The 24861-nt window shown below is 35.3% G+C and overlaps 1 protein-coding gene across 1 annotated transcript in view; it reads right to left on the bottom strand.

Moving 5' to 3' along the window:
- Positions 1-24861, bottom strand: part of FSIP2 (fibrous sheath interacting protein 2) — a 151170-nt gene that overhangs the window by 78318 nt on the left and 47991 nt on the right. The window contains exons 9-13 of the mRNA XM_086371319.1: positions 23106-23195; positions 13529-13641; positions 12537-12582; positions 11233-11339; positions 3644-3704 (exon numbers count right to left, since the gene is read on the bottom strand). Of these exons, the coding sequence (XP_086227445.1) occupies positions 3644-3704; positions 11233-11339; positions 12537-12582; positions 13529-13641; positions 23106-23195 (417 nt within the window). The remainder of the gene's footprint in view (positions 1-3643; positions 3705-11232; positions 11340-12536; positions 12583-13528; positions 13642-23105; positions 23196-24861) is intronic.

The raw sequence follows: 24861 nt of genomic DNA, 5'->3' as shown, positions 1-24861 counted from the left end.
AAAAATAAAAATGCCCAGGTATGGCTTTTCCTTTTGTCAGGGCTTCAGATATGTTTCTAATGAGCAGTCATGTTTAAAAACAACTGGACTATATGAAGATATTTTACTTTTATCTAGTTTGTTTCACTTTTTTAATTTCATATTCAGTGCTCCCATTTCATTTAGTTTATGATTTCCAATTTTTCCACCTCTTTTTTTTTATGTTCTTTCTCAAGCCTTTATCACGTGTAGTAGAAAACCTCTTGTATACATATATATAAATAATACGTATAATATATATTTTAGAAAACTTATGAATTTCTGCCTAACTAAAACATTTATGACATTTTGATTCTACTTGTTTGGCTTACTGTAAATAGAATACTAGATTTCTAATTAAAAAAAATAGATATGTAACAAGCAACAAAGGCTTATTGTATAGCACAGGGAACTATAGTCAATATCTTGTAATAACCTATAATGGAAAATAATTTAAAAATAATATATGTGTATATTATAACTGAATCACACACAAAAAAGATTTCTACTTTTAGAAATTTGGTAATGTTTATCTTTTTGCCAGTTTTCCTAAATATCCTATGGACTTCTAATAACAATATATGAAACACAAAATTTAAACATATTTGTGTAGGATATAAGATTAATATAAATATAAATCTATTATATTTTATTTATTAATGCCATCATTCAAAATGCTACTATTCTTATTCTTCTCTGCACTAGATAAAATATTCTCAGAGAAATGTTAATATGTCTCACCATGATTATATACTTTTTTCATTTCCCTTTTATTTCTTCTGATTTTTGTTTTATATATCTTTGTTGTTAGGTATCTAATGGTTTATGATATCTATCTTCTTTGTGAATTGTATCTTTTACCATTAAAAATATTCATTTTCACTGAAAAATAAATTAAAAAACAAATTCAACAGACTTTAAAAATGAAAAAAACAATTTTTTAATTGTAATTAAGAACTACCTAACAAAGTAACTCCTAGCCTAGACAGCTTCACAAATAAATTCTATACAATGTTTAAGGGAAATAAAAAATCATCCCAATATTCTACCTAGCTCTTCCAGAAGAAAATAAAGGATGAAACACTAATGAGAATAGCACAACCATGTCAAAAAGGTATGAGAAGTGAAAATTATAAGCTAATCACTGTTACCACTACAGAAGCAAGAAATTAAAAACAAACTTAAGTAGACTGAATCCAGGTGCAGAGAAAAATAATACATAATGATCATATGATTATTATTTGAAGTAAGAAAAGATTGGGCTTCCCTGGTAGCTCAGATGGTAGAAAATCTGCTTGCAATGCAGGAGACCTGGATTCAATCCATAGGTTGGGAAGATTCCCTGGAAAAGAGAATGGCAACCCACTCTACTTTGGTATTCTTGCTTGGAGAATTCCATGGATTTGGGAGCCTGGCAAGCTACAATCCATGAGGTCACCAAGAGATGGACTCGACTGAGTGACTAACACTTGCACTTTCTTTCAAGAAAAGTTTGGAACAACATTTTGAAAAATCAACATAATTCATTAACCAGATAAAGGAAAAAAATCATATAACCATCTCAATAGATGTAAAACAAAAGCAAAATCCAGGTGGAAAAAACTCAACATCCAATCATAATGAAAGATCTTACTAGTAGTTTAAGGCTTTAAGACAACATCCTTAATATGCTAAGATCTAAAAAGAAAAAAAAAAAAAGCAGACATTTTTGTTAAGTTTTCACTCTCAGCCTGGGAATAAAAAACTGCCTTTTTCAACACACACTAATGCTACTAGACAGTTAAAATTTAAAAAAAAATAGATAAAGGGTTGAAAAGGAAGAAATACTGACACTTGTAAGAAACAATAATATACACAGAAAGTCTAAAATAATATGCAAATGAATTACTAGGAATAATAATTGAGGTTACCCAGGTTTCTGACTAATATAGAAAACAATTTTATTTCATTAGACTATTGATAAATATAAAAATACAAATATAAAAGATACTCTTTAAAATATCATTAAAAAATCAAGCTCCCAGGAATAAATCCAATAGATATATTTAAGACACAAAAGCATAAATATTATTGAGAGAAATTAAAGGAAACTTAAATATATTCTTGGAAAATTTATATGGAAAGGAAAAGGGCCAAGATACTCTACTTGCTCTACTGGATATCAAGATATGTTACAAGGCTTTTGGAATTAGGACAGTGGAGTATTGGTTTGACAAGAAGATGGTAGGGAACTGCACTAATATATACAAATATATATATATAAACTATATCGGAAATCAAGATAATGACAGTATTTGGTGAGAAGAGAGAATATTGATTGGGAGTGAGTATAACTAGGCTTTCCTTCTACTAGATTTGCAATGTTCTATTTCTCCTATGTTGTGGTTTCATGGGTGTTTTCCTTTGTTAATTCATTAAGCTGTATATTGTTCTGTAATCTTTTCTGATTATGTTTTACTTCAATTTAAAGAATATACAAAAGTAAAACATTAGTGCAATTTATTTCTGAAATAGGAAAATAGTATATGATAGAATCTGTCAATATGATCCTTATAAATCAAAGGAGAAAATATCACATGATTATATCAATAGGTACTAGAAAAGATTTTTTAAAATATAAATTTATTTATTTTAATTGGAGGCTAATTACAAGATTTTTAAAATGACTTTATTTCATAAAATAAATTCATAATTTCAGCTGTAATATTCCTAATAAGATAGGAAAAACATTATTTAAAGATAATAAAGGTATATTTACCAAAAGCAAAGGCAAATATCCTAAATGGTGAAACAACAAAACTATTTCAGGTAAAACCCCAAATTTAACAGGCATACTGTTAACTACCATGCCACTTATATTGGAAGTTCCAGTAATTATATTTAGAAAGGATATTAAAATGAGCACAAACACTTGGGAATTTTTAAGAATTTTGTCACATAATTATTTATTAAGAAAAAAGAGATATGAGCAAAAATATTAAAATTAACAAGAGATTTTCATGAGGTAATTCAATAAAAAAGGAAAAACTTTACTGTGTTTCTCTAGCATTAGGAACCTATTTATACATGAATGTAGAAAAATATTTATAAAAATGATAAAATTACTTAGGAATAAACTCACGTACAGAACCAATCTATATCATGTTTCACATATTTATGTGTCATATATGTACATAATAAACCAATATTCAAGGCAACTTCTCCATTGAAAAGGCACTCAATATTTAGAGAAAGAACAATTAATATTAAGTATCAATTTTCTCAAAATTAAAATAGAAAATTCCTTCTCCTCCTTCATGTCATAATTATGGCCTATTCTGTAAAGGCTTCTCTGAGGACCCTAGGTAGACCTACGCACTGTCTTCTTTATATTTTACATATATATATATTACATATATTTATATTTATATGTGATATGTATGCACACTACTTTCTTTATTGTACTTACCTTATTGGGTTGTGGTTATTGGCATGTCTATCTTCTTACTACACTATAACTGAACTTTGGATTTTCTTTTTTCAGTCTTAAGCATTATACTTGGCATGAATCAGGAGCTCAATAAATGTTAGTTGAAAAAATGAATTAACAGACTGCATGATTTACTCAAGAGCTGTTGATATTTACCTGGTTTGCATAAGAGGCTTGGTCTCTTTGATCTTCCATTCCAGTCAACATTTATCTCCTTCTACATAATACAAACAACAAAACAAATATCTTCAAATATTTTTTTCCAGGATCTGATCAACTATTATTTATATATTTAAAACACAAAGATTTATGATTTTTGAGAATTTCTCTTAACTGTAATTTTTTAAAGAAATGCACACATTTTGATGGCTATATTACATCTATTATTTACAGAACTAAACAAGTTTATAGGTATATTATAGGAGGGCCACAAGACTATGCACACGTGGTAATTTGCAAAGACTCAGGGGACTCAGAATATAGTGTATTCATATCTAATATTTATTATATTAATAGTAAAAGGATACACTATAGGATAAGTAAAGGGAAAAGACAGCAGGAGTCTGGGAAAATATAAGCACAGTTGCTTTACCCCTCCTGTGAAAGGACACATTTGAACATGCTCTTTTCTCCAGCAATAAAAGTACATGTGTGTAATGTTTTGGCCTCAGAAATCCATTAGAAACTCAGCATTTAAGGTTTTATTGAAGGTTCATCATGAAGACATCCTCTGCCTAATGCATATCTGAAATTCTAGCCTTCCAAAAGGAAATCATATGTTCAACAAAAATCACATTTTCTGCAGAGTCTAGGTACATGTATGTACCTGTTCAGTTAGGGAATTTTCATATCAGTTAGAGAATGTTAGAAAAACCAAGTTCCCAAACACTAGCCACAGGCCAGTCTTGCAAGCAAGCCACTACAAAGTCAGCAGTCTCAAGCCTGTTCTTTTCTGCACAATATCATTTACTGTTAAATTAACTATCTTTGGAGTGCACTGATTAGTAAGGAAGCTAACTCAATGGAATAAATGAACAGGTACTTTTTTTTTTTAACACTAAAAGAATAAACGTTTAAATAGAGCTGGAAGGCAGACTGCAGATTCTCTGAATATATGAAACTTTGAGAGCAGTGAATCAGGTGCAACAGACTTTTTCTTTTTGGGGGGCTACACTGTGTAGCTTGCAGGATCATAAGTTCCAGACCAGGTATGAAACCCAGATCTCCAACAGCGAAATGCCAAGTCCTAACCACTGGAGTGGCAGGGAATTTCACAATAGGCTTTAAAAATAATTTTTTTTAAATTGAAGGAGAATTGCTTTACAGAATTTTGTGGTTTTCTGTCATATATCAACAAGAATCAGCCATAGGTACACCCATGTCTCCTCCCTCCCATCTCACCCTTCAGCCTGTCACAGAGCCCCTGTTTGAGTTGCCTGAGTCAGACATCAAATTCCCATTGGCTATCTCTTTTACATATGGTATTATAAATTTCTATGTTACTCTCTTCATATTTCCCCTTCTCCCTCCTCTCATCCCACCATGTCCATAGGTCTGTTCTCTATGTCTGTTTCTCTACTGCTGCTCTTAACATAAATTCATCAGTGCTATCTCTTCAGACTCCATATATATGTGTCAGTATGCTATATTTGGAGAAGGCAGTGGCACCCCACTCCAGTACTCTTGCCTGAAAAATCCCACGGATGGAGGAGCCTGGTGGGCTGTAGTCCATGGGGTCGCGAAGAGTCAGACACGACTGAGCGAGTTCACTTTCACTTTTCACTTTCATGCATTGGAGAAAGAAATGGCAACCCACTCCAGTATTCTTGCCTGGAGAATCCCAGGGATCGGGGAGCCTGGTGGGCTGCAGTCTATGGGGTCGCAAAGAGTCAGACATGACTGAAGCGACTTAACAGAAGCAGCAGCAGCATGCTATATTTACATTTCTCTTTCTGACTTACTTCACTCTGTATAATAGGTTCCAGTTTTATCCACCTCATTGAATAGATTCAGATGTGTTCCTTTTTATGGCTGAGTAGTATTCCATTGTATATATATAGCATAACTTCTTTATCCATTCATCCATTGATGGACATCTAGGTTGCTTCCATGTTTTAGATATTGTATAAAGTGTAGCAATGAACATTGGGGGACATGTGTCTTTTTCAATTTTGATTTCCTCAGGGTATATGTCTAGGAATAGGATTGCTGGGTCATATGATGGTTTTATTCCTAGCTTTTTAAGGAGTCTCCATACTGTCTTCCATAGTGGCTATATCAGTTTACATTCCCGCCAGCAATGCAAGAGGGTTCCCTTTTCTCCACACCCTCTCCAGCATTTATTGTTTGTAGACTTTTCAATGATGGGCATTCTGACTGGTGTGAGGTGGTATCTCACTTTAGTTCTGACTTGCACTTATCTAATAATGAGTGATGTTGAGCATCTTTTCATGTGGTTGTTAGCCATCTGTATGTCTTCTTTGGAGAAATGTCTCTTCAGGTTCCTTTCCCACTTTTTGACTGGGTATTGAGTTGTATGAGCTGCTTGTACATTTTGAAATTAATTCTTTATCATTGTTCCCTTTGTTATCATTTTCTTTCATTCCAAGGGTTGTTTTTTCACCTTGTTTGTAGTTTCCTTTGCTGTGGAAAAGCTTTTAAGTTTTATTATGTCCCTCTTGTTTACTTTTGTTTTTATTTCCATTACTCTAGGATGTGGATCACAGAAGATCTTGTTTTGATTTATGTCATTGACTGTTCTGCCTATAAGAGTTTAGTAGTTTCTGGTCTTACATTTAGGTCTTTAATCCATTTTGAGTAATCCACATCTTTGTGTATGGCATTAGGAAGTGTTCTAATTTCATTTTTTGCATGTAGCTGACCAGTTTTCCTAGCACCACTTATTGAAGAGGCTGTCTTGCCCCATTGTAAATTCTTGCATCCTCTGTCAAAAATAAGGTACCCTTAGGTATGTAGGTTTATCTCTGGGTTCTCTATTTTGTTCCAATGATCAATATTTCTGTTTTTGTGCCAGTACTGTACTGTCTTGATATCTGTAGCATTTAAGTATAGTCTGAAGTCAGGAAGGTTGATTCTTCCAGTTCCATCCTTCTTTCTCAACACTGCTCTGGCTATTCCATATGAATCATGAAATTTTTTGTTCTAGTTCTATGAAAAAAGCCATTGGTAATTTGATAGGGATCACACTGAATCTGCAGATTGCATTCAGTAGTATAGTATTTTCACAATACTGATTCATCCTACCCAGGAACATGGAATATCTCTCCATCTCTTTATGTCATCTTTGACTTCTTTCATCAGTGTCACAGCTTTCTGTATACAGGTCATTTGTCTTCTTCAGTTCAGTTCAGTTCCGTCGCTCAGTCGTGTCCGACTCTTTGCGACCCCATGAATTGCAGCACGCCAGGCCTCCCTGTCCATCACCAACTCCCAGAGTTCAAACAGACTCACGTCCATCGAGTCAGTGATGCCATCCAGCCATCTCATCCTCTGTCATCCCCTTCTCCTCCTGCCCCCAATCCCTCCCAGCATCAGAGTCGTTTCCAATGAGTCAACTCTTCGCATGAGGTGGCCAAAGTCCTGAAGTTTCAGCTTTAGCATCATTCCTTCCAAAGAAATCCCAGGGCTCATCTCCTTCAGAATGGACTGGTTGGATCTCCTTGCAGTCCAAGGGACTCTCAAGAGTTTTCTCCAACACCACAGTTCAAAGGCATCAATTTTTTGGCGCTCAGCCTTCTTCAAAGTCCAACTCTCACATCCATACATGACCACAGGAAAACCATAGCCTCGACTACACAGACCTTTGTAGGCAAAGTAATGTCTCTGCTTTTGAATATGCTATCTAGGTTGGTCATAACTTTCCTTCCAAGGAGTAAGCGTCTTTTAATTTCATGGCTGCAGTCACCATCTGCAGTGATTTTGGAGCCCAAAAAAATAAAGTCTGACACTGTTTCCACTGTTTCCCATCTATTTCCCTTGAAGTGATGGGACCAGATGCCATGATCTTCGTTTTCTGAATGTTGAGCTTTAAGCCAACTTTTTCACTCTCCACTTTCACTTTCATCAAGAGGCTTTTGAGTTCCTCTTCACTTTCTGCCATAAGGGTGGTGTCAGCTGCATATCTGAGGTTATTGATATTTCTCCTGGCAATCTTGATTCCAGCTTGTGTTTCTTCCAGTCCAGTGTTTCTCATGATGTACTCTGCATATAAGTTAAATAAACAGGGTGACAATATACAGCCTTGATGTACTCCTTTTCCTATTTGGAACCAGTCTGTTGTTCCATGTCTGGTTCTAACTGTTGCTTTCTGACCTGCATACAGGTTTCTCAAGAGGCAGGTCAGGTGGTCTGGTATTCCTATCTCTTTCAGAATTTTCCACAGTTTATTGTGATCCACACAGTCAAAAGCTGTGGCATAGTCAATAAAGCAGAAATAGATGTTTTTCTGGAACTCTCTTGCTTTTTCCATGATCCAGCGGATATTGGCAATTTGATCTCTGGTTTCTTTGCCTTTTCTAAAACCAGCTTGAACATCAGGAAGTTCACGGTTCATGTATTGCTGAAGCCTGGCTTGGAGATTTTTGAGCATTACTTTACTAGCGTGTGAGATAAGTGCAAGTCTGTGGTAGTTTGAGCATTCTTTGGCATTGCCTTTCTTTGGGATTGGAATGAAAACTGATATTTTCCAGTCCTGTGGCCACTGTTGAGTTTTCCAAATTTGTTGGCATATTGAGTGCAGCACGTTCACAGCATCATCTTTCAGGATTTGAAATAGCTCAACTGGAATTCCATCACCTCCACTAGCTTTGTTCTTAGTGATGCTTCCTAAGGCCCACTTGACTTCACATTCCAGGATGTCTGGCTCTAGGTGAGTGATCACACCATTGTGATTATCTGGGTCGTGAAGATCTTTTTTGTACAGTTCTTCTGTGTATTCTTGCCATCTCTTCTTAATATCTTCTGCTTCTGTTAGGTCCATACCATTTCTGTCCTTTATCTAGCCCATCTTTGCATGAAATGTTCCCTTGGTATCTCTAATTTTCTTGAAGAGATGTCTAGTCTTTCCCGTTCTGTTGTTTTCCTCTATTTCTTTGCATTGATTGCTGAAGAAGGCTTTCTTATCTCTTTGCTATTCTTTGGAATTCTGCATTCAGATGCTTGTATCTTTCCTTTTCTCCTTTGTTTTTTGCTTCTCTTCTTTTCACAGCTATTTGTAAGGCCTCCCCAGACAGCCATTTTGCTTTTTTGCATTTCTTTTCCATGGGGATGGTCTTGATCCCTGTCTCCTGTGCAATGTCACCAACCCCATTCCATAGTTCATCAGGCACTCTATATATCAGATCTAGGCCCTTAAATCTATTTCTCACTTCCAGTGTATATTCATAACGGATATGATTTAGGTCATATCTGTATGGTCTAGTGGTTTTCCCTACTTTCTTCAATTTAGTTCTGAATTTGGCAATAAGGAGTTCATGATCTGAGCCACAGTCAGCCCTGGTCTTGTTTTTGCTGACTGTATAGAGCTTCTCCATCTTTGGCTGCAAAGAATATAATCAATCTGATTTCGGTGTTGATCATCTGGTGATGTCCTTGTGTAGAGTCTTCTCTTGTGTTGTTGGAAGAGGGTGTTTGTTACGATCAGTGCATTTTCTTGGCAAAACTCTATTAGTCTTTGCCCAGCTTCATTCCGTATTCCAAAGCCAAATTTGCCTGTTACTCCAGGTGTTTCTTGACTTCTTACTTTTGCATTCCAGTCCCCTATAATGAAAAGGACATCTTTTTTGGGTGTTAGTTCTAAAAGGTCTTATAGGTCTTCGTAGAACCGTTCAACTCCAGCTTCTTCAGCGTTCCTGGTTGGGGCATAGACTTGGATTACTGTGATATTGAATGGTTTGCCTTGGAAACGAACAGAGATCATTCTGTCATTTTTGAGATTGCATCCAAGTACTGCATTTCGGACTCTTTTGTTGACCATGATGGCTACTCCATTTCTTCTGAGGGATTCCTGCCCACAGTAGTAGATATAATGGTCATCTGAGTTAAAGTCACCCATTCCAGTCCATTTCAGTTCGCTGATCCCTAGAATGTCGACATTCACTCTTGCCATCTCTTGTTTGACCACTTCCAATTTGCCTTGATTCATGGACCTGACATTCCAGGTTCCTATGCAATATTGCTCTTTACAGCATAGGACCTTCCTTCTATGTCTTCTTAGGTAGGTTTATTCCTAGATATTTTATTCTTTTTGTTGCAGTGGTGAATGGTATTGATTCCTTAATTCCTTTCTGATTTTTCAATGCTAGTATATAGGAGTGTAAGTGATTTCTCTGTGTTGACCTTGTATCCTGCAACTTTGTTGAATTTGTTGATTACTAGAGCTAATCAGTGAATTCACAATAGACTTTTTAAATTCCCAGATCTAAGAGTTGAACACAGACCATCAGACATATATTTTCTGACAGTGGTAATCTTTGTACATGTTGGAAACAGGATGTAATACTTTTCATAATAAAATTCTAATGGTATTGCCTATAATAAACTAGATATTTGTGGACATTTCATATTCGTTTTCAAGAAATACAGATGGCAAATTTAAGAATACACACATTACTCAAAAAAGGTCAATAATAAAATGTATTTAAAGAAGTTTTTCATTTTTTTGGTTGTTAGTAAATGACATAGTCTTTAATATTTGTTGGGCAATATGAGGCCTTTAGATGTTAAGAGTTAGTAAAAAATTTCTTTTTCATGCTTAATGTGGTTATTAACACAGCAGAACATTGAAACGTAAACTGCTTGTTCATAATAAAACTGTGCTACAGAAAAGCATTTTATATTAATCACACATTTATGAATTTATATAATGGGCTCTTTCAAAAATTATGCGTTAGAGGACACAGAAAATGATGTTACTTTCTACCGTAATCAAATAGAATTCATTTAGAAAAATTTTAATAAATTTTGAGTATACTGAAATCTCTTTCAACCAGCTAACACTGTGCTGCTAACGTAATGGAAGATGTGTTTTTTGACTCCTGTGATAGGAAGTTGGCAACCCACAGAGAAAGGTATCTATGTATCTATGTTATATCCAGATGTCACACCCTGAACTTTTGCTGGTAACTTTTCAAAAGCAATTAACTAATCATTAGTCAAAAGGCAATGGGAAGAAATGATCTGTCTCAGAACAATCTATCAGCACTATCCAAAGCCCAATCAAATAAGCCTAATTTGATACTTTCTCTGAAGGTTACAGGTATGTACCATGAACTATATGTTGCAGCCTATTTTGGGGAAATTTTATGATATGATTAATTTCAGCGAGTAAAGTTGTTCTCGAAGAAGGCAATGGCACTCCACTCCAGTACTCTTGCCTGGAAAATCCCACGGACAGAGGAGCCTAGGCTGCAGTCCATGGGGTTGCTGAGGGTCAGACACGACTGAGCGACTTCACTCCCACTTTTAACTTTCACACATTGGAGAAGGAAATGGCAACCCACTCCAGTGTTCTTGCCTGGAGAATCCCAGGGACGGGGGAGCCTGGTGGGCTGCTGTCTATGGGGTCGCACAGAGTCGGGCATGACTGAAGCAACTTAGCAGCAGCAGTAGCAGCAGCAAAGTTGTTCTGTATAGTAGTTTCATGAATGAATTTTTTTAACCAATGATGATCATAAAATAGTACTTCATTTATTATTCACATTTGGAGCAAAGGAAATATTATATACCTCAACTTTTGAATGATTCAAATAAGTCATTGAAGATCTGGGAAAATTTCTTGTAGCTGAATTCTGAGGTGAAATCACTGAATCTTGAGTTGAGACACATGGTTCCCCTGGACAAAGAAGAGAAACAATTACATACAAAAAGATAATATTGCTGGATTAAGGATGAATGTTCATGAAAAGAACTGATTCAATGTTCTCCCTGCTGACTGAGCTCAATCAGTGGGTTACATCAATCAGGGATTCACCTGAGTTAAGGCAGTATCACCAAGAATAACATGTGCTTTGTTGATGTTCAGTGCCTACAAATTTCCAGTGGCTCACCACTGCCCTCAAAACCAAGTCTGAGATCCTTAACCTCTGATCCTAATTCATATACTACTATGCCAATTTAATTCCTATAGTCACAAACCACTGGCAGATTTAACTGGATATTTGCATTTCATTCAGTCTGCAATGGAAAACCATTCACAACTTGAATAGGGGAATAACCAAAACTGTGTTTTAGGAAAATTGCTTTTATACCAAAATATATAGTAAATTAAAAAGAAGAGGAAGAGGTTGGGGAAAGATTACTGAAATATTCAAGGATGGACAAAACAAAGTCAGCAGTTGTGGGAATGGAAAAGAGGAGAGGGGAAGAGGAATTAAGGAGGTAGGTTAGACAGAGACTGGTAATGTTGGGATACAAAATTTAAGAAAGAGGAAGAGTCAAAGATTAGTCAAGTTTTGTGCCTGGGTAAAAAACAGGAGGATGAAAAATTTGATTTTTGTATTGAATCTGAGGTGGTCATTGGGTACTACATGGAGGGTTCTAGCATGTTCTATGTGTGTATACTGTAGGATATGCATGGAAGTGCTTTGGGTGACTTCCAGAAATCTAACATGCAGAAAAACTTAGCTTTTGTATATTCCATTCAAGAGGAGATACAAATTAGGATATATTGCCTATGAGGAATATATGGCAGTGGGACACGAGGGCCTTCCTGGTAAGTGCTCTGTATTGTAACCTACTGAACCATAGTATGTCAGTACCTTACTCTATTTATCACTGGAACAGTTACAGCAGGTATTCTAACTTGCCCACACCTCACAATTTTCAAAAACCATCCTCATCAAGCAATCATTCAAATATATAGGCTAATTTAAAAATCAAAATTCATAAATAGTTTCATATCATGCTTTATTTTCCAAAATAACCATGACTTTTATAATCAAATAAACAACTTGAGAAACTATATGGTGAAACCATAATTAGGTACTTAACAAATAACAGAACAATTATGAAATGTTTTTTATTTTCTTACCTCTATCATCAAAAACACTTGGTTTTTCACTTGTCTCTCCATCTTTCTAAATGGCACAACATTAAAGATAGTTAGTAACTTTACTTCTTAAAGAGATTTGCCTTCTATCAGTCAACCAAATTAATACATATTTTCTTGTCTTTAATCTTCCAACTCTCTCATGAAAACTGTCTCAGGGGCAATACTTAATACCAGCTTCCTAGGGTACCTTCTACAGGTAGGTACTAGTTCTATAGGTATTTCACTAATTCAAAATTGAGTTTAGTATGTGGCCAGTGGGGAAGATCCCCTGGAGAAGGAAATGGCAACCCACTCCAGTACTCTTGCCTGGAAAATTTCATGGACAGAGCAACCTTGTAGGCTACAGTCCATGGGGTCACAAAGAGTCAGACACGACTGAGCGACTTCACTTCTTCCAGTATTTCATACTTTGTTTAAATTCATGATAATCTATTTAATGGCTGATTCTAAAAACTTTAGTCATTTTAGTCATTTGCTTTGTTTCAGGGAAGTACAATCCAAACTATTCTAATCCAATTAATGCTTTAAAAACACATTGCTTAGAATCAAAATAAAATGTATCATTCCATATTCTTTACTTACTGTAAAACATTTTTTTGTGTGTCTATCTGCTTCCCTAAATAATAAGTCCTCAGGAGGGAAGATTATGTATTCTATGTGACCAGTTTATTCATTTTCTCTTCCTTCTGGAAAAAGCCACAGGGCTTTGGCCAACAGATGCTCAATAGATATTAGATATTATCATTGCAGTTGCTAAATGATTATTTGGATTAGTTTCTGCTAAATTACATAGTGAATTTAGCACAAAGGTAAATCAATACATATAGGGGAAAGGATCAGTTCTCAGGAATAGACCCTAATATACCTAACAGATAAGTTAACATGCTAGAGAAGGAGGTGGTTCATAGAAGCAACAGTTAACTAGATAAATTAATAATCAGCATACAAAAGTTTGAGACATAATCTTATACCTTTTGTTCAGTATCATCTTGTGCATCTAGCCGACAAACAACAGCAGGTACAGGTTTTTTGGCAACATTCTTTGAACTACTTAGAGATCTCTGAAGAGTGTTTACATAGGGTCCTAAAAGTAAATGAAAGAGAAACAGCATATTAAGTATAATTGAAGTAACATAAACTGTACTTATTTTAACTGTATGGTTTCCTGAATTTAAAAATATGCTCATAACTGTGAAGCCATCACTACAACCAAAATAAAATTTATAATACCCCCTGAAGGTTCTCTCATTCACCTGTAATCCATCTATCTCTTTATTCCCACTCTCTGACAACACTGCTCTGTACTTCTAACACAAGATTTATTTGCATTTTCTAGAATTTTGATAGGAATGGTATCATATAGTATGTATTCTTTTTTTCTGCCTGGCTTCTTTCACTCAACATAATATTGTATGTTTTAAAAATTCATTCATTTTATTTCTAAAAATTATTCCATTCAATGGATTTGTCACAATTATTTTTATCTACTCCCCTGTTGTTTGAGATTTACAGTTTTGGCAACTTACAAATATTTAGGAATTTACCTGCACAAGTTTTTGTGAGTATATGTTTTCATTTTTATTGAGTAAATACATAGTAGTGGATGGCTAGGTCATATGGTAGGTGTATGTCTAGTTTTAAGAAATGTCAGACTGTTTTCCAAAGTGGTTGTACCATATCATACTATTCAGCAGTGTATCAAAATTTTAATTCTTCCACAACCTTGTCACACTTAATAGGCAGAAGAAAAGAAATAAGATCTAAGTGAAAAGGAAATAGAAAAACAAGAGAAAATAAACAGTTTAAATAAAACTGATAAGTCAGACTGATCAGGAAAAAGAGAAGACACAGAGATAATGGCATAACAGAGTCTATGCTGCTGCTGCTAAGTCGCTTCAGTCATGTCCGACTCTGTGCGACCCCATAGACGGCAGCCCACCAGGCTCCCCTGTCCCTGGGATTCTCCAGGCAAGAACACTGGAGTGGGTTGCCATTTCCATGATGCTAAAAATAATATATTATGAAAAGGTATAGCAATAACTTATAAAATGAGATATATATTCCATCAAAAACAAAAAATGACCAAATCACATTCATGAACAAATAGAAAATATGAAGAACATATCTATTTAATAAATGGAATGTGTACTTTAAAACATTTCCACAAAGAAAACTCTAGGCTCAAATGACTTTCCTTCTGAATTATACAACATACCAAAGGAAGAATTTACACTAATTCTACACAAATTCATCCAGAAAAACGAAGAGGAGTGAACTCATCTCCTAACTCATACTTTGAGATCAGAATCACTCACATATAAAAATCATATAAAAATTACAAGACATTATAAGAAAAACTCAGTCAATATCCTCCCATGTCAAAAGATGTAAAAATTATAAATAAACTGAATCTAACACTATATACTGGAGAAGGCAATGGCACCCCACTCCAGTACTCTTGCCTGGAAAATCCCATGGACGGAGGAGCCTGGTAGGCTGCAGTCCATGGGATCGCTAAGAGTCGGACATGACTGAGCGGCTTGACTTTTACTTTTCACTTTCATGCATTGGAGAAGGAAATGGCAACCCACTCCAGTGTTCTTGCCTGGAGAATCTCAGGGACAGGGGAGCCTGGTGGGCTGCCGTCTATGGGGTTGCACAGAGTCAGACACGACTGAAGCGACTTAGCAGCAGTGACAATATATACTAAAAAATAATACACAATGAATAAGTGATGTTTATCCCAAGAACATAAGGTGGTTTATTTTTCAAAAATATGTCAAAGTAACTTACCACAGTAGGAGCAAAAAGAAGGAAATTTAGATGATTATCTCCAAGATGCAAGGAAAAACATGGGAAAACAACACCCATTCATGATGAAACTTCTTAGTGAATGGGAGTATGAGAGGATATGTCTTTCCTTTGTTAAAAGTTATCTTCAAATCTCTAGAGCTAATATTTTAGTTTATATTGATCACTTAGCCTTAAATTTTAGAACAAGATCAGGATGTAGACAATCACCTTTTTGTTCAACATTGTTCTGGAAGTCCTGGCCAGCAAGAAAAAGAAATGAAAGGTGAACCCACAAAAATTCCAAATGACAGTTGTAGAAACTAGAGAGCTGAAAAGATACATGCATGCCAATGTTCAAAGCACTGCTATTTACAGTAGTCAAGATATGGAAATAATTCAAGTGCCCATCAGAAAATGACTGGCTTAAGATATACATACATACACACAAAATGGAATATTATGTGGCCATAAAAAGAATGAGATATTGCCATTTGCAGTAACATGGATGGACCTAGAGAGAATATTATGCTTAGTGAAGTCAGTCATATGAAAGTGAAAGTGAAGTCGCTCAGTCGTGTCCAACTCTTTGTGACCCCGTGGACTGTAGCCTACCAGGCTTCTCCGTCCATGGGATTCTTCAGGCAAGAATACTAGAGTGGGTTACCATTTCCTTCTCCAGGGGATCTTCCTGACCCAGGGATCGAACCTGGGTCTCCCACATTGCAGGCAGACACTTTAACCTCTGAGCCACCAGTAAATGCTATAGAGAGAGACAAATACTTTATGATATCACTTATATGTGGAATCTAAAAGGTAATACAAGTGAATCTCTACAAAACGGAACCAGACTTACAGACTTAGAAAACAAAGATGGTTATGTAGGGGAGATGGAGTAAGGGAGAGACAAATTAGTATAGGATTAATGGATACAAACTATATTCATAAAATAGATAAAACAACAAGGATTTGATGTATAGCACAAGGAATTATATTCAATAGCTTGTAATAACATATAATGGAATATAATTTACAAAAAACCCTGAATAATTTTTACACCTGAAACTAACATAATATTGTAAATAAACTATACTTCAATTAAAAATTAAAATTTCTATGGAAATGCAATGGCCCTAGAACAACTAAGTTAACCTAGAAAAGCAATTAATGTTGGAGAACTCAAACTGCCAAATTTCAAGACTCATTATAAGGCTAAAGTAATTAATAGAATACTGTTTTCACATAAGGGTAAACAGACCAATGAAACAAAACAGCATGTCCAGAAATAGGTCCAACTATATATATCACTTCATCTTTTCAAAGATGCCAATGAAATTCATTGGTTGAAAACAACTGAATGTGTACAGAATAAGCTTCTCAGTTAACAAGAAAGCTAACAAAAATCGATAGGGTTGTGTCAAAAGGGACTCAAGAGTTATCTTGAAGGGGCTCTCACCTGCTACAAAGCACAAACAAGCACAGTATATAATTACTGTGCTCGTTTATTTCAGCATAAACAAGCACAGTAATAGCATTATGGACAGTTTCCCTGGTAGGTCAGTGCATAAAGAATCTCACTGAATGCAGGAAACTGCCAGTAATGCAAGAGAGTCAGGTTTGATCTCTGGGTCGGCAAGATCCCCTGGAGGGGGGCATAGCAACACACTCCAGTATTCTTGCCTGGACAATCCCATTGACAGAGGATCCTGGTGGGCTACAGTCCATAGCGTTACAAAGAGTTGGACATGACTGAAGCGACATAGCACACATGCATGGAAGATGCTACTGAAATAATTCATTATTTTGAAAACTAATAAATGATGTTAAAGTATTAAGCATCCGTCTGCTATTCTTAAATATCTGTATCACAATGTAACCAATCAGAAGTTGAGGGTAAATTTCTTTTTATTAGACCATTCTAATTTATAAAGAAGAGATGATGGAATTAACCCAATTTTGAAACCTATAATTAATTCATGGATCAGTCCTTGAGCACAAATGGCTGTTAATATCACAAAGAGAAAAACAGTGCAACATTATGGTGCTTCCTGATAGAAAGATACACTACCATCTATGAATCAACCTTGCTAAAGAACCTGAACCTGAAAGTAAATAAACTGATACTTTACTAGAAATACAGAAGAAATAACATACACCATATAGATACAATCAGCAAAAGTTCAGTCACTGAGGAGCTCAACAAGGCAAGCAATTCAATTTCTGAAACAAACAAACTATAGTTTGAAAAAAGAGGAGGAAGGGAAGGAGGGAAGAAGAGGGATATATGGAAGGAGAATCCATAGATTAAAAGAGACTCAGAAGATATACAAACCATTGCAATATTTGTCAATGTAGATTCAAAGTAACTTCCAAATATTTTTGTGATATTTATGAGATTACTGGAAAGCTGAATAGTGATTTAATGTATGATTACATTAAGGACTTCCCTTAAGGGCTTCCCTGGTGGCTCAGACGGTAAAGCATTTGCCTGCAATTCGGGAGACCTGGGTTCGATCCCTGGGTTGGGAATATCCCCTGGAGAAGGAAATGGCAACCCATTCCAGTACACTTGCCTGGAAAATCCCATGGACGGAGGAGCCTGGTAGGTTACATTCCATGGGGTCGCAAAGAGTTGAACACAACTGAGCGGCTTCACTTTCTTTCACTTTACATTAATGACTTATTCATTTGTGTAATGCGATCATGATATTGTGGTTATGCATTAAAAATAATCCTTATCTTTTAGGTACATAATAATATACTGATGGATGAAATAATGTGTGTGACGTGCTTTAAAACAATAGGGCACCAGGGAGAAGTTGAGGGCACAGACAAAACAAAATAGTCTATGAATTGTTGAAATTGAAAGAGAGGCACATAAGTATTCTGTTGGTTTTTGCTTATGTTTGAAATGTTTAATAAGAAAGGCTAAAAATGCCATTAACAAAATGATGAAAATATTTCCCACAAATAAGGTAAAAGATTAATAATTTTTCAATATCAAAGAGAATTCATACAAATGAGCCTGAAAAAGTAACAAAATATACAAACTATAATGAAAATATGTGAAATTTTATTGTACTGAATTAAGAATTCCTTCACATCAAAAGATATTTGAAAAAGAATAGATATATGTATATGTTACTTTTCTGTACACCTGAAACTAACACAGAATTGTTAATCAGCTATACTCCAACAGAAAAAAAGTTAAGATAAAAAGAATAAAAATAACCAGAAACATCAGGAGTTAAAAGGCAACCAAAATGTAAATTATTTGACTAAATATAATAGACTGTCTACCTCTGTTTAGTTATTTAAATAATGATTACATTGTCTGAGTGCGTGTTTGGTGTATGTAGATGTAATATATAAGGTACCTAATAACAAAGGGGAGAGGAATAAGGAAACATATATACTGGTAAGATTTACACATTTTATACTTTACATTTAACATAAAGAGGTAAGAATGTCTAGTCAGAGTTGATTGTGATAAGCTAAGTAAGTATGCTATTACCTTGAACAAAACCACTAAAATATCTGTACAAAGAGATATAGTAAAAACAATAGCCACAGACAACTGGGAATCAAATTTTTAAAATACCATGTACATGTACAAAAATGAAGCACTTATTCATCAGAACATATACAAGATTTCTAAGCTGAAAACTACAAAACACTTGTGAAAGAAATCAAGGGTGACCTAAACAAATAGGAAGAAATACAATGTTTACGGATTGGAAGACCCTGTAAAGATTTATTTCTCTTTCATTCAAAAACCCTGGCATATTTTTTGATGTAAAGCTGAGTATAAAACTAATACTCAGGCAAATGAATTAAAATGTCCATAAAAACTGGGAAGAAAAATAAACTTGCTGGAAATTATACTACTTCATTTTAAGACAATAACAAGCTACAATAATCAAAGGTAGTGCAATATGTGCAAAAGGATAGACATACTGAATAATTAGAAATGGAAAATTGAAAGGCAAGTCACAGATTAAAATATTTTCAAATCACATACCTGAAAAAGACTTATATTCAGAATATATTAGTAACTTTCAAAATTCAATAGTAAGAAAACTGTCCAAATAAAAATGAGGAAAAGGCTTCAACAGCTACTTCACTAAGCAGGATTTACAAAAGGCAAAAAGCATATGAAAAAATACTCATCATCATTAGACATCAGAAAAATACAAATGAAAGCCACAGTGATATACCATTACATCTATATAAATAGCTAAAATAAAAAATACTGATAACATCAACGGTTGCAAGGATGCATAGCAAATAGATCTCTCATGCATTACTAATGGGGGATACAGAATGTTATAGCTGCTCTGAGAAATAGGCAATTCTTTATAAACTTCAACATACACAATAATAATCCCTTGTTCACACAAAAAGCTTAATGTATACTTAGTGTATACTTCTGATCTTTCTATTCATAATCATCCAAATCTGGAAACAACCAAATTTTCTTCAACTGATATATGCAGAGGTAAATCCATTGCATACACACAAAGGAAATAATAAGGAGTAAACTACTGACAAATGAAATAATTTGAATGAATTTCAAAGGCACTATGTTGAATGAAAGGAACAATTATCAAAATGTCCATTTATAAGACATTTTCCAAAGGAAAAAGAACTGTAGTGCTGGACAACATATCAGTGGTTGCCTGGGCTTATCAGTTGGAGGAAGGAATGCATGACTGCCAAAGAACATTTTTGGAATGTTGGAAATGTTATGATTTTGATAGAAGTCACACAATTTCATATGTGTTAAAACTCATGCAATTACATAAAACCATTCCATTTTGCTTTAAAGTAATTTAAAAACCAAAATAAATTACCTCCAGATCTTTTTTTGAGAATGTAAAAATATAGAGACAAGAAGCAGGAACTGTAGAGAATTCTGACCTCTGAACTCTACTTGGATTGTTGCCAATTACAAAATGTTGAGAAAACTGCCCATAATAGTGGATAGGCTGTTACACCATATGGAGTTCATACTCAGTGCAACGGTGAGAGGCAAATTTAGGAGGTTTGATTATGGTGAATGAGAGAGAGGAACACTTTTAATATATAATTGTGATATCACTACTGTACATTTCTAAAGTTCATAAAAAAAGAATGACTCACATGCCAATCTCTAGGAGTGGAGAGTAGAAACAGTACCTCCCCACCACCCCCAGATAAAGTATTAATACAGTTTGAGAATTCATTTTTGTCTTTCAGTTATACTTAATTAAATTTATAATTTTGATACCTGGAGAACCGTCACAGATAGACTGGTAACCTGGTGAGGCTTAAAATAGTACTTTCCATTTACCATTCTTTCCTCCAATATCACTGAGATATTTTGACATCAGTTCAGTTCAGTTCAGTCGCTCAGTCGTGTCTGACTCTTTTCGACCCCATGAATTGCAGCACACCAGGCCTTCCTGTCAATCACCAACTCCCGGAGTTCACTCAAACTCACGTCCATCGAATCGGTGATGCCATCCAGCCATCTCATCCTCTGTCATCCCCTTCTCCTCCTGCCCCCAATCCCTCCCAGCATCAGAGTTTTCTCCAATGAGTCAACTCTTCACATGAGGTGGCCAAAGTACTGGAGTTTCAGCTTTAGCATCATTCCTTCTAAAGAACACCAAGGACTGATCTCCTTTGGAATGGACTGGTTGGATGTCCTTGCAGCCCAAGGGACTCTCAAGAGTCTTCTCCAACACCACAGTTCAAAAGCATCAATTCTTCAGTGTTCGGCTGTCTTCACAGTCCAACTCTCACATCCATACATGACCACAGGAAAAACCATAGCCTTGACTAGACAGACCTTTGTTGGCAAAGTAATGTCTCTGCTTTTGAATAGGTTATCTAGGTTGGTCATAACTTTCCTTCCAAGGAATAAGCGTATTTTAATTTCATGGCTGCAATCACCATCTGCAGTGATTTTGGAGCCCAGAAAAATAAAGTCTGACACTGTTTCCATTGTTTCCCCATCTATTTCCCATGAAGTGATGGGACAAGATGCCACGATCTTCGTTTTCTAAATGTTGAGCTTTAAGCCAACTTTTTCACTCTCCTCTTTCATTTTCATCAAGAGGCTTTTTAGGTCCTCTTCACTTTTTGCCTCAAGGGTGGTGTCATCTGCATATCTGAGGTTATTGATATTTCTCCTGGCAATCTTGATTCCAGCTTGTACTTCTTCCAGCCCAGCGTTTCTCATGATGTACTCTGCATATAAGTTAAATAAGCAGGGTGACAATATACGGCCTTGACGTACTCCTTTTCCTATTTGGAACCAGTCTGTTGTTCCATGTCCAGTTCTAACTGTTGCTTCATGACCTGCATATAGGTTTCTCAAGAGGCACTGATTTTGATATCAGTGAGAAGTAAATAGCAACCCACTCCAGTATTCTTGCCTGGATAATTCCATGAACAGAGGAGCCTGGTGGGCTACAGTCCATTGGATCACAGAGAGTCGGACATGACTAAATGACTTTCTTTTCTAAGACAATTCTGACCTTCATTAAACACTAGAGTTTTAGAAAACCATTCTGCATAGGATAACTGCTTCAGAAACTGAGAATTTAGTTTTACTGTCTCTATTTAGTGGATATGTGGCTTGTGTTGTCATAATTGTATATGTTGTAAGTAATTACTTGGTGTTTTATTAAAGAAAAAAAACACAACAACAACAAAAAAAAACTTTTTGGGACCCACATGGGAGGAATGATGCTAAAGCTGAAACTCCAGTACTTTGGCCACCTCATGAGAAGAACCGACTCATTGGAAAAGACTCTGACGCTGGGAGGGATTGGGGGCAGGAGGAGAAGGGGATGACAGAGGATGAGATGGCTGGATGGCATCACTGACTCTATGGACGTTGAGTCTGAGTGAACTCCGGGAGTTGGTGATGGACAGGGAGGCCTGGCATGCTGTGATTCATGGGGTTGCAAAGAGTCGGACATGCCTAAGTGACTGAACTGAACTGGGTTACAAATGTTACAAATGGGTTACAAATGGTGCCCACAAAGTTTAAAGCTGAATTAAGTAAACTACAGTAGTTCTGAGTGGAAGACAGCCTTAGCTCAATCCTGTTTCATCCTAGAGACTTTATGAGAGTAATCAAATTACACCCTCGGATAAGAAAGATTTTAAACTTTTTACTTAGAATTTAACTGATAAATACAAATGGATTTAATTTTTATACTAAATTTTTCTTTGGAAATTTAATATTGGAGAAGAATTCATATTGCTCAATTTAAAATAGTCTTATAGTTTTGATAGTGTATTACTTGGAGGATATTTATGCTGTTATTTGGGTTCCTGGTCTAATTCTAACATACAACATGAAGTAACACAGAATGATAGAAATAATAAAGTGATATGGAGTCCATGATGGACTGAATTAATGTACTTAATTTCTGATCCACTTCAGAATTTTCAAAAATCATTTTGAGCAATATAAAAATTATCTTGCAATTTTTTGTTTCATATACTGTTCATTCAGCAGCAATAGACCATTTAATTTCTCTAAAATGATGATATAAGGCCAGAATACTAAATTAGTAATTAGAGATAAAATTCTGGAAGCAAAAGAGTTGTATTATTGCTTGTAAGCATCACCCAAATTTTGTCATTTGACAAAAAGGAATAGAGGAATTGTCTGCATTTAAGCCAAAAAAAAAAAAGTCATCCAAATTTAGTCTTCCCTAAAAATACTATTTAATATTTCTTATTATAATATTAAATTACCATCTGCTCCTCTGTTTGGTTTCTGGTCAGCAACAGCATAAACTACCTTTATGTCATCATTCTTCTTCTTTTTCTTCTTTGGATAAATAGCTTTAAAATGCAAAAAAACATTTATTTTTAATAGTAGTGATGACAGAATTACCCAAGATAGACTCTCTTATCATACCATAATAGGAAGTGAGCCTACATGCTAATTATATTCAGCATTTTGGGGAGGTATTGGAGAACAAGAAGAAATGTGAAATGGAATTACTCTTCAAATATTATCCCTTAAGGTATTGGAGAACAAGAAGAAATGTGAAATGGAATTACTCTTCAAATATTATCCCTTAAGGTTAAAATATATATTTGAAGGGACAGAATTTTCTTCTGACAGAAAAGCTGTATCTGGTTTATTAACTATAATTTACTGTTTCCTTTTTTTCTATTTTTTTAATTTTGTTTTAACTTTACAATATTGCATTGGTTTTGCCAAATATCGAAATGAATCTGCCTCAGGTATACATGTGTTCCCCATCCTGAACCCTCCTCCTTCCTCCCTCCCCATACCATCCCTCTGGGTCGTCCCAGTGCACCAGCCCCAAGCATCCAGTATCGTGCATCGAACCTGGACTGGCGACTCGTTTCATATATGATATTATACATATTTCAATGCCATTCTCCCAAATCATCCCACCCTCTCCCTCTCCCACAGTGTCCAATTGTAGCACTGTTTATAATAGCCAGGACATGGAAGCAACCTAGATGTCCATCAGCAGATGAATGGATAAGAAAGCTGTGGTACATATACACAATGGAGTATTACTCAGCCATTAAGAAGAATCCATTTGAATCAGTTCTAATGAGGTGGATGATACTATTTCTTTTTTATAGAGATGGGATACCAATAGAACTACTGGCTGGAGACCCACTAGCCCACAGTGACAACTGCAACTCTTGAATGTGCCTCACAAATTAGCATAAGTAACCATATACATATTCCTTCTCTATAAAAAAGGAAATTATAATTCGTGCTTCTAACCAATTAGGAGGACAAAGGAACTTCAAAGCATGTGTGCTCAATGTTTTTTCAGTAAAATTGTCACATATGAGAGTGATCTTTCCTCTAACTAGACCAGGTTCACCCAATATTCCTTTCCTTTCTTATTCTCTCTGTCCCTCTGGAAGCTATTTGGAAGATGACAACATCACTATAGAGCTATAACTCAATTTGTCACCTAGATAAAATAATTTATATACTACTTCCTCAAAAGAGGAGATTTGATGTAACAATTTGTGTAAAATGTATTCTTGACCACATTCACAGACACACACACACACACAGACACACATGCACACACACAGTACTTAGTACTCTGTGAAACACAAAGGTGGGAGTTTCAATATTAGGGGTAATTAAGATAGTGGGAAATATGGAATACATGGATTAAGAATAGCACAAAGTATTAGAGAGTTCAAAGGAGAGGTATCTTCCAATTACAGACATCAAGAAAGATTTTTTATTGTGTCATTTATTGTGAAGATTTAAAGAATTGTAGGATTTGAATAGATGAACAGTAAACATGGCATTCCAGGCTAGACACCTGGATAAAGAGCAGCACAGAAGTATAAATGGTAACTTGTGTTTTAGGAAAGGTCAGTAGTCTCATTAGATTAGACAATTAACTAAATGCTTGCTAAGGGCTAGAACTTTTGGGCTCTTTATGGAATTTAGAAGTATTATCTTCTCAGATGATCAAACTGATTCAAAGATGTT

The sequence above is a fragment of the Bos grunniens genome, chromosome 2 (assembly GCF_055505025.1).
Source record: "Bos grunniens cultivar Pamir isolate PY7600 chromosome 2, Bosgru_T2T1.0, whole genome shotgun sequence".
Taxonomy (NCBI): domain Eukaryota; kingdom Metazoa; phylum Chordata; class Mammalia; order Artiodactyla; family Bovidae; genus Bos; species Bos grunniens.
The sequence above is the reverse complement of the archived record's forward strand: the minus strand, read 5'-3'. Positions and strand labels throughout refer to the sequence as shown.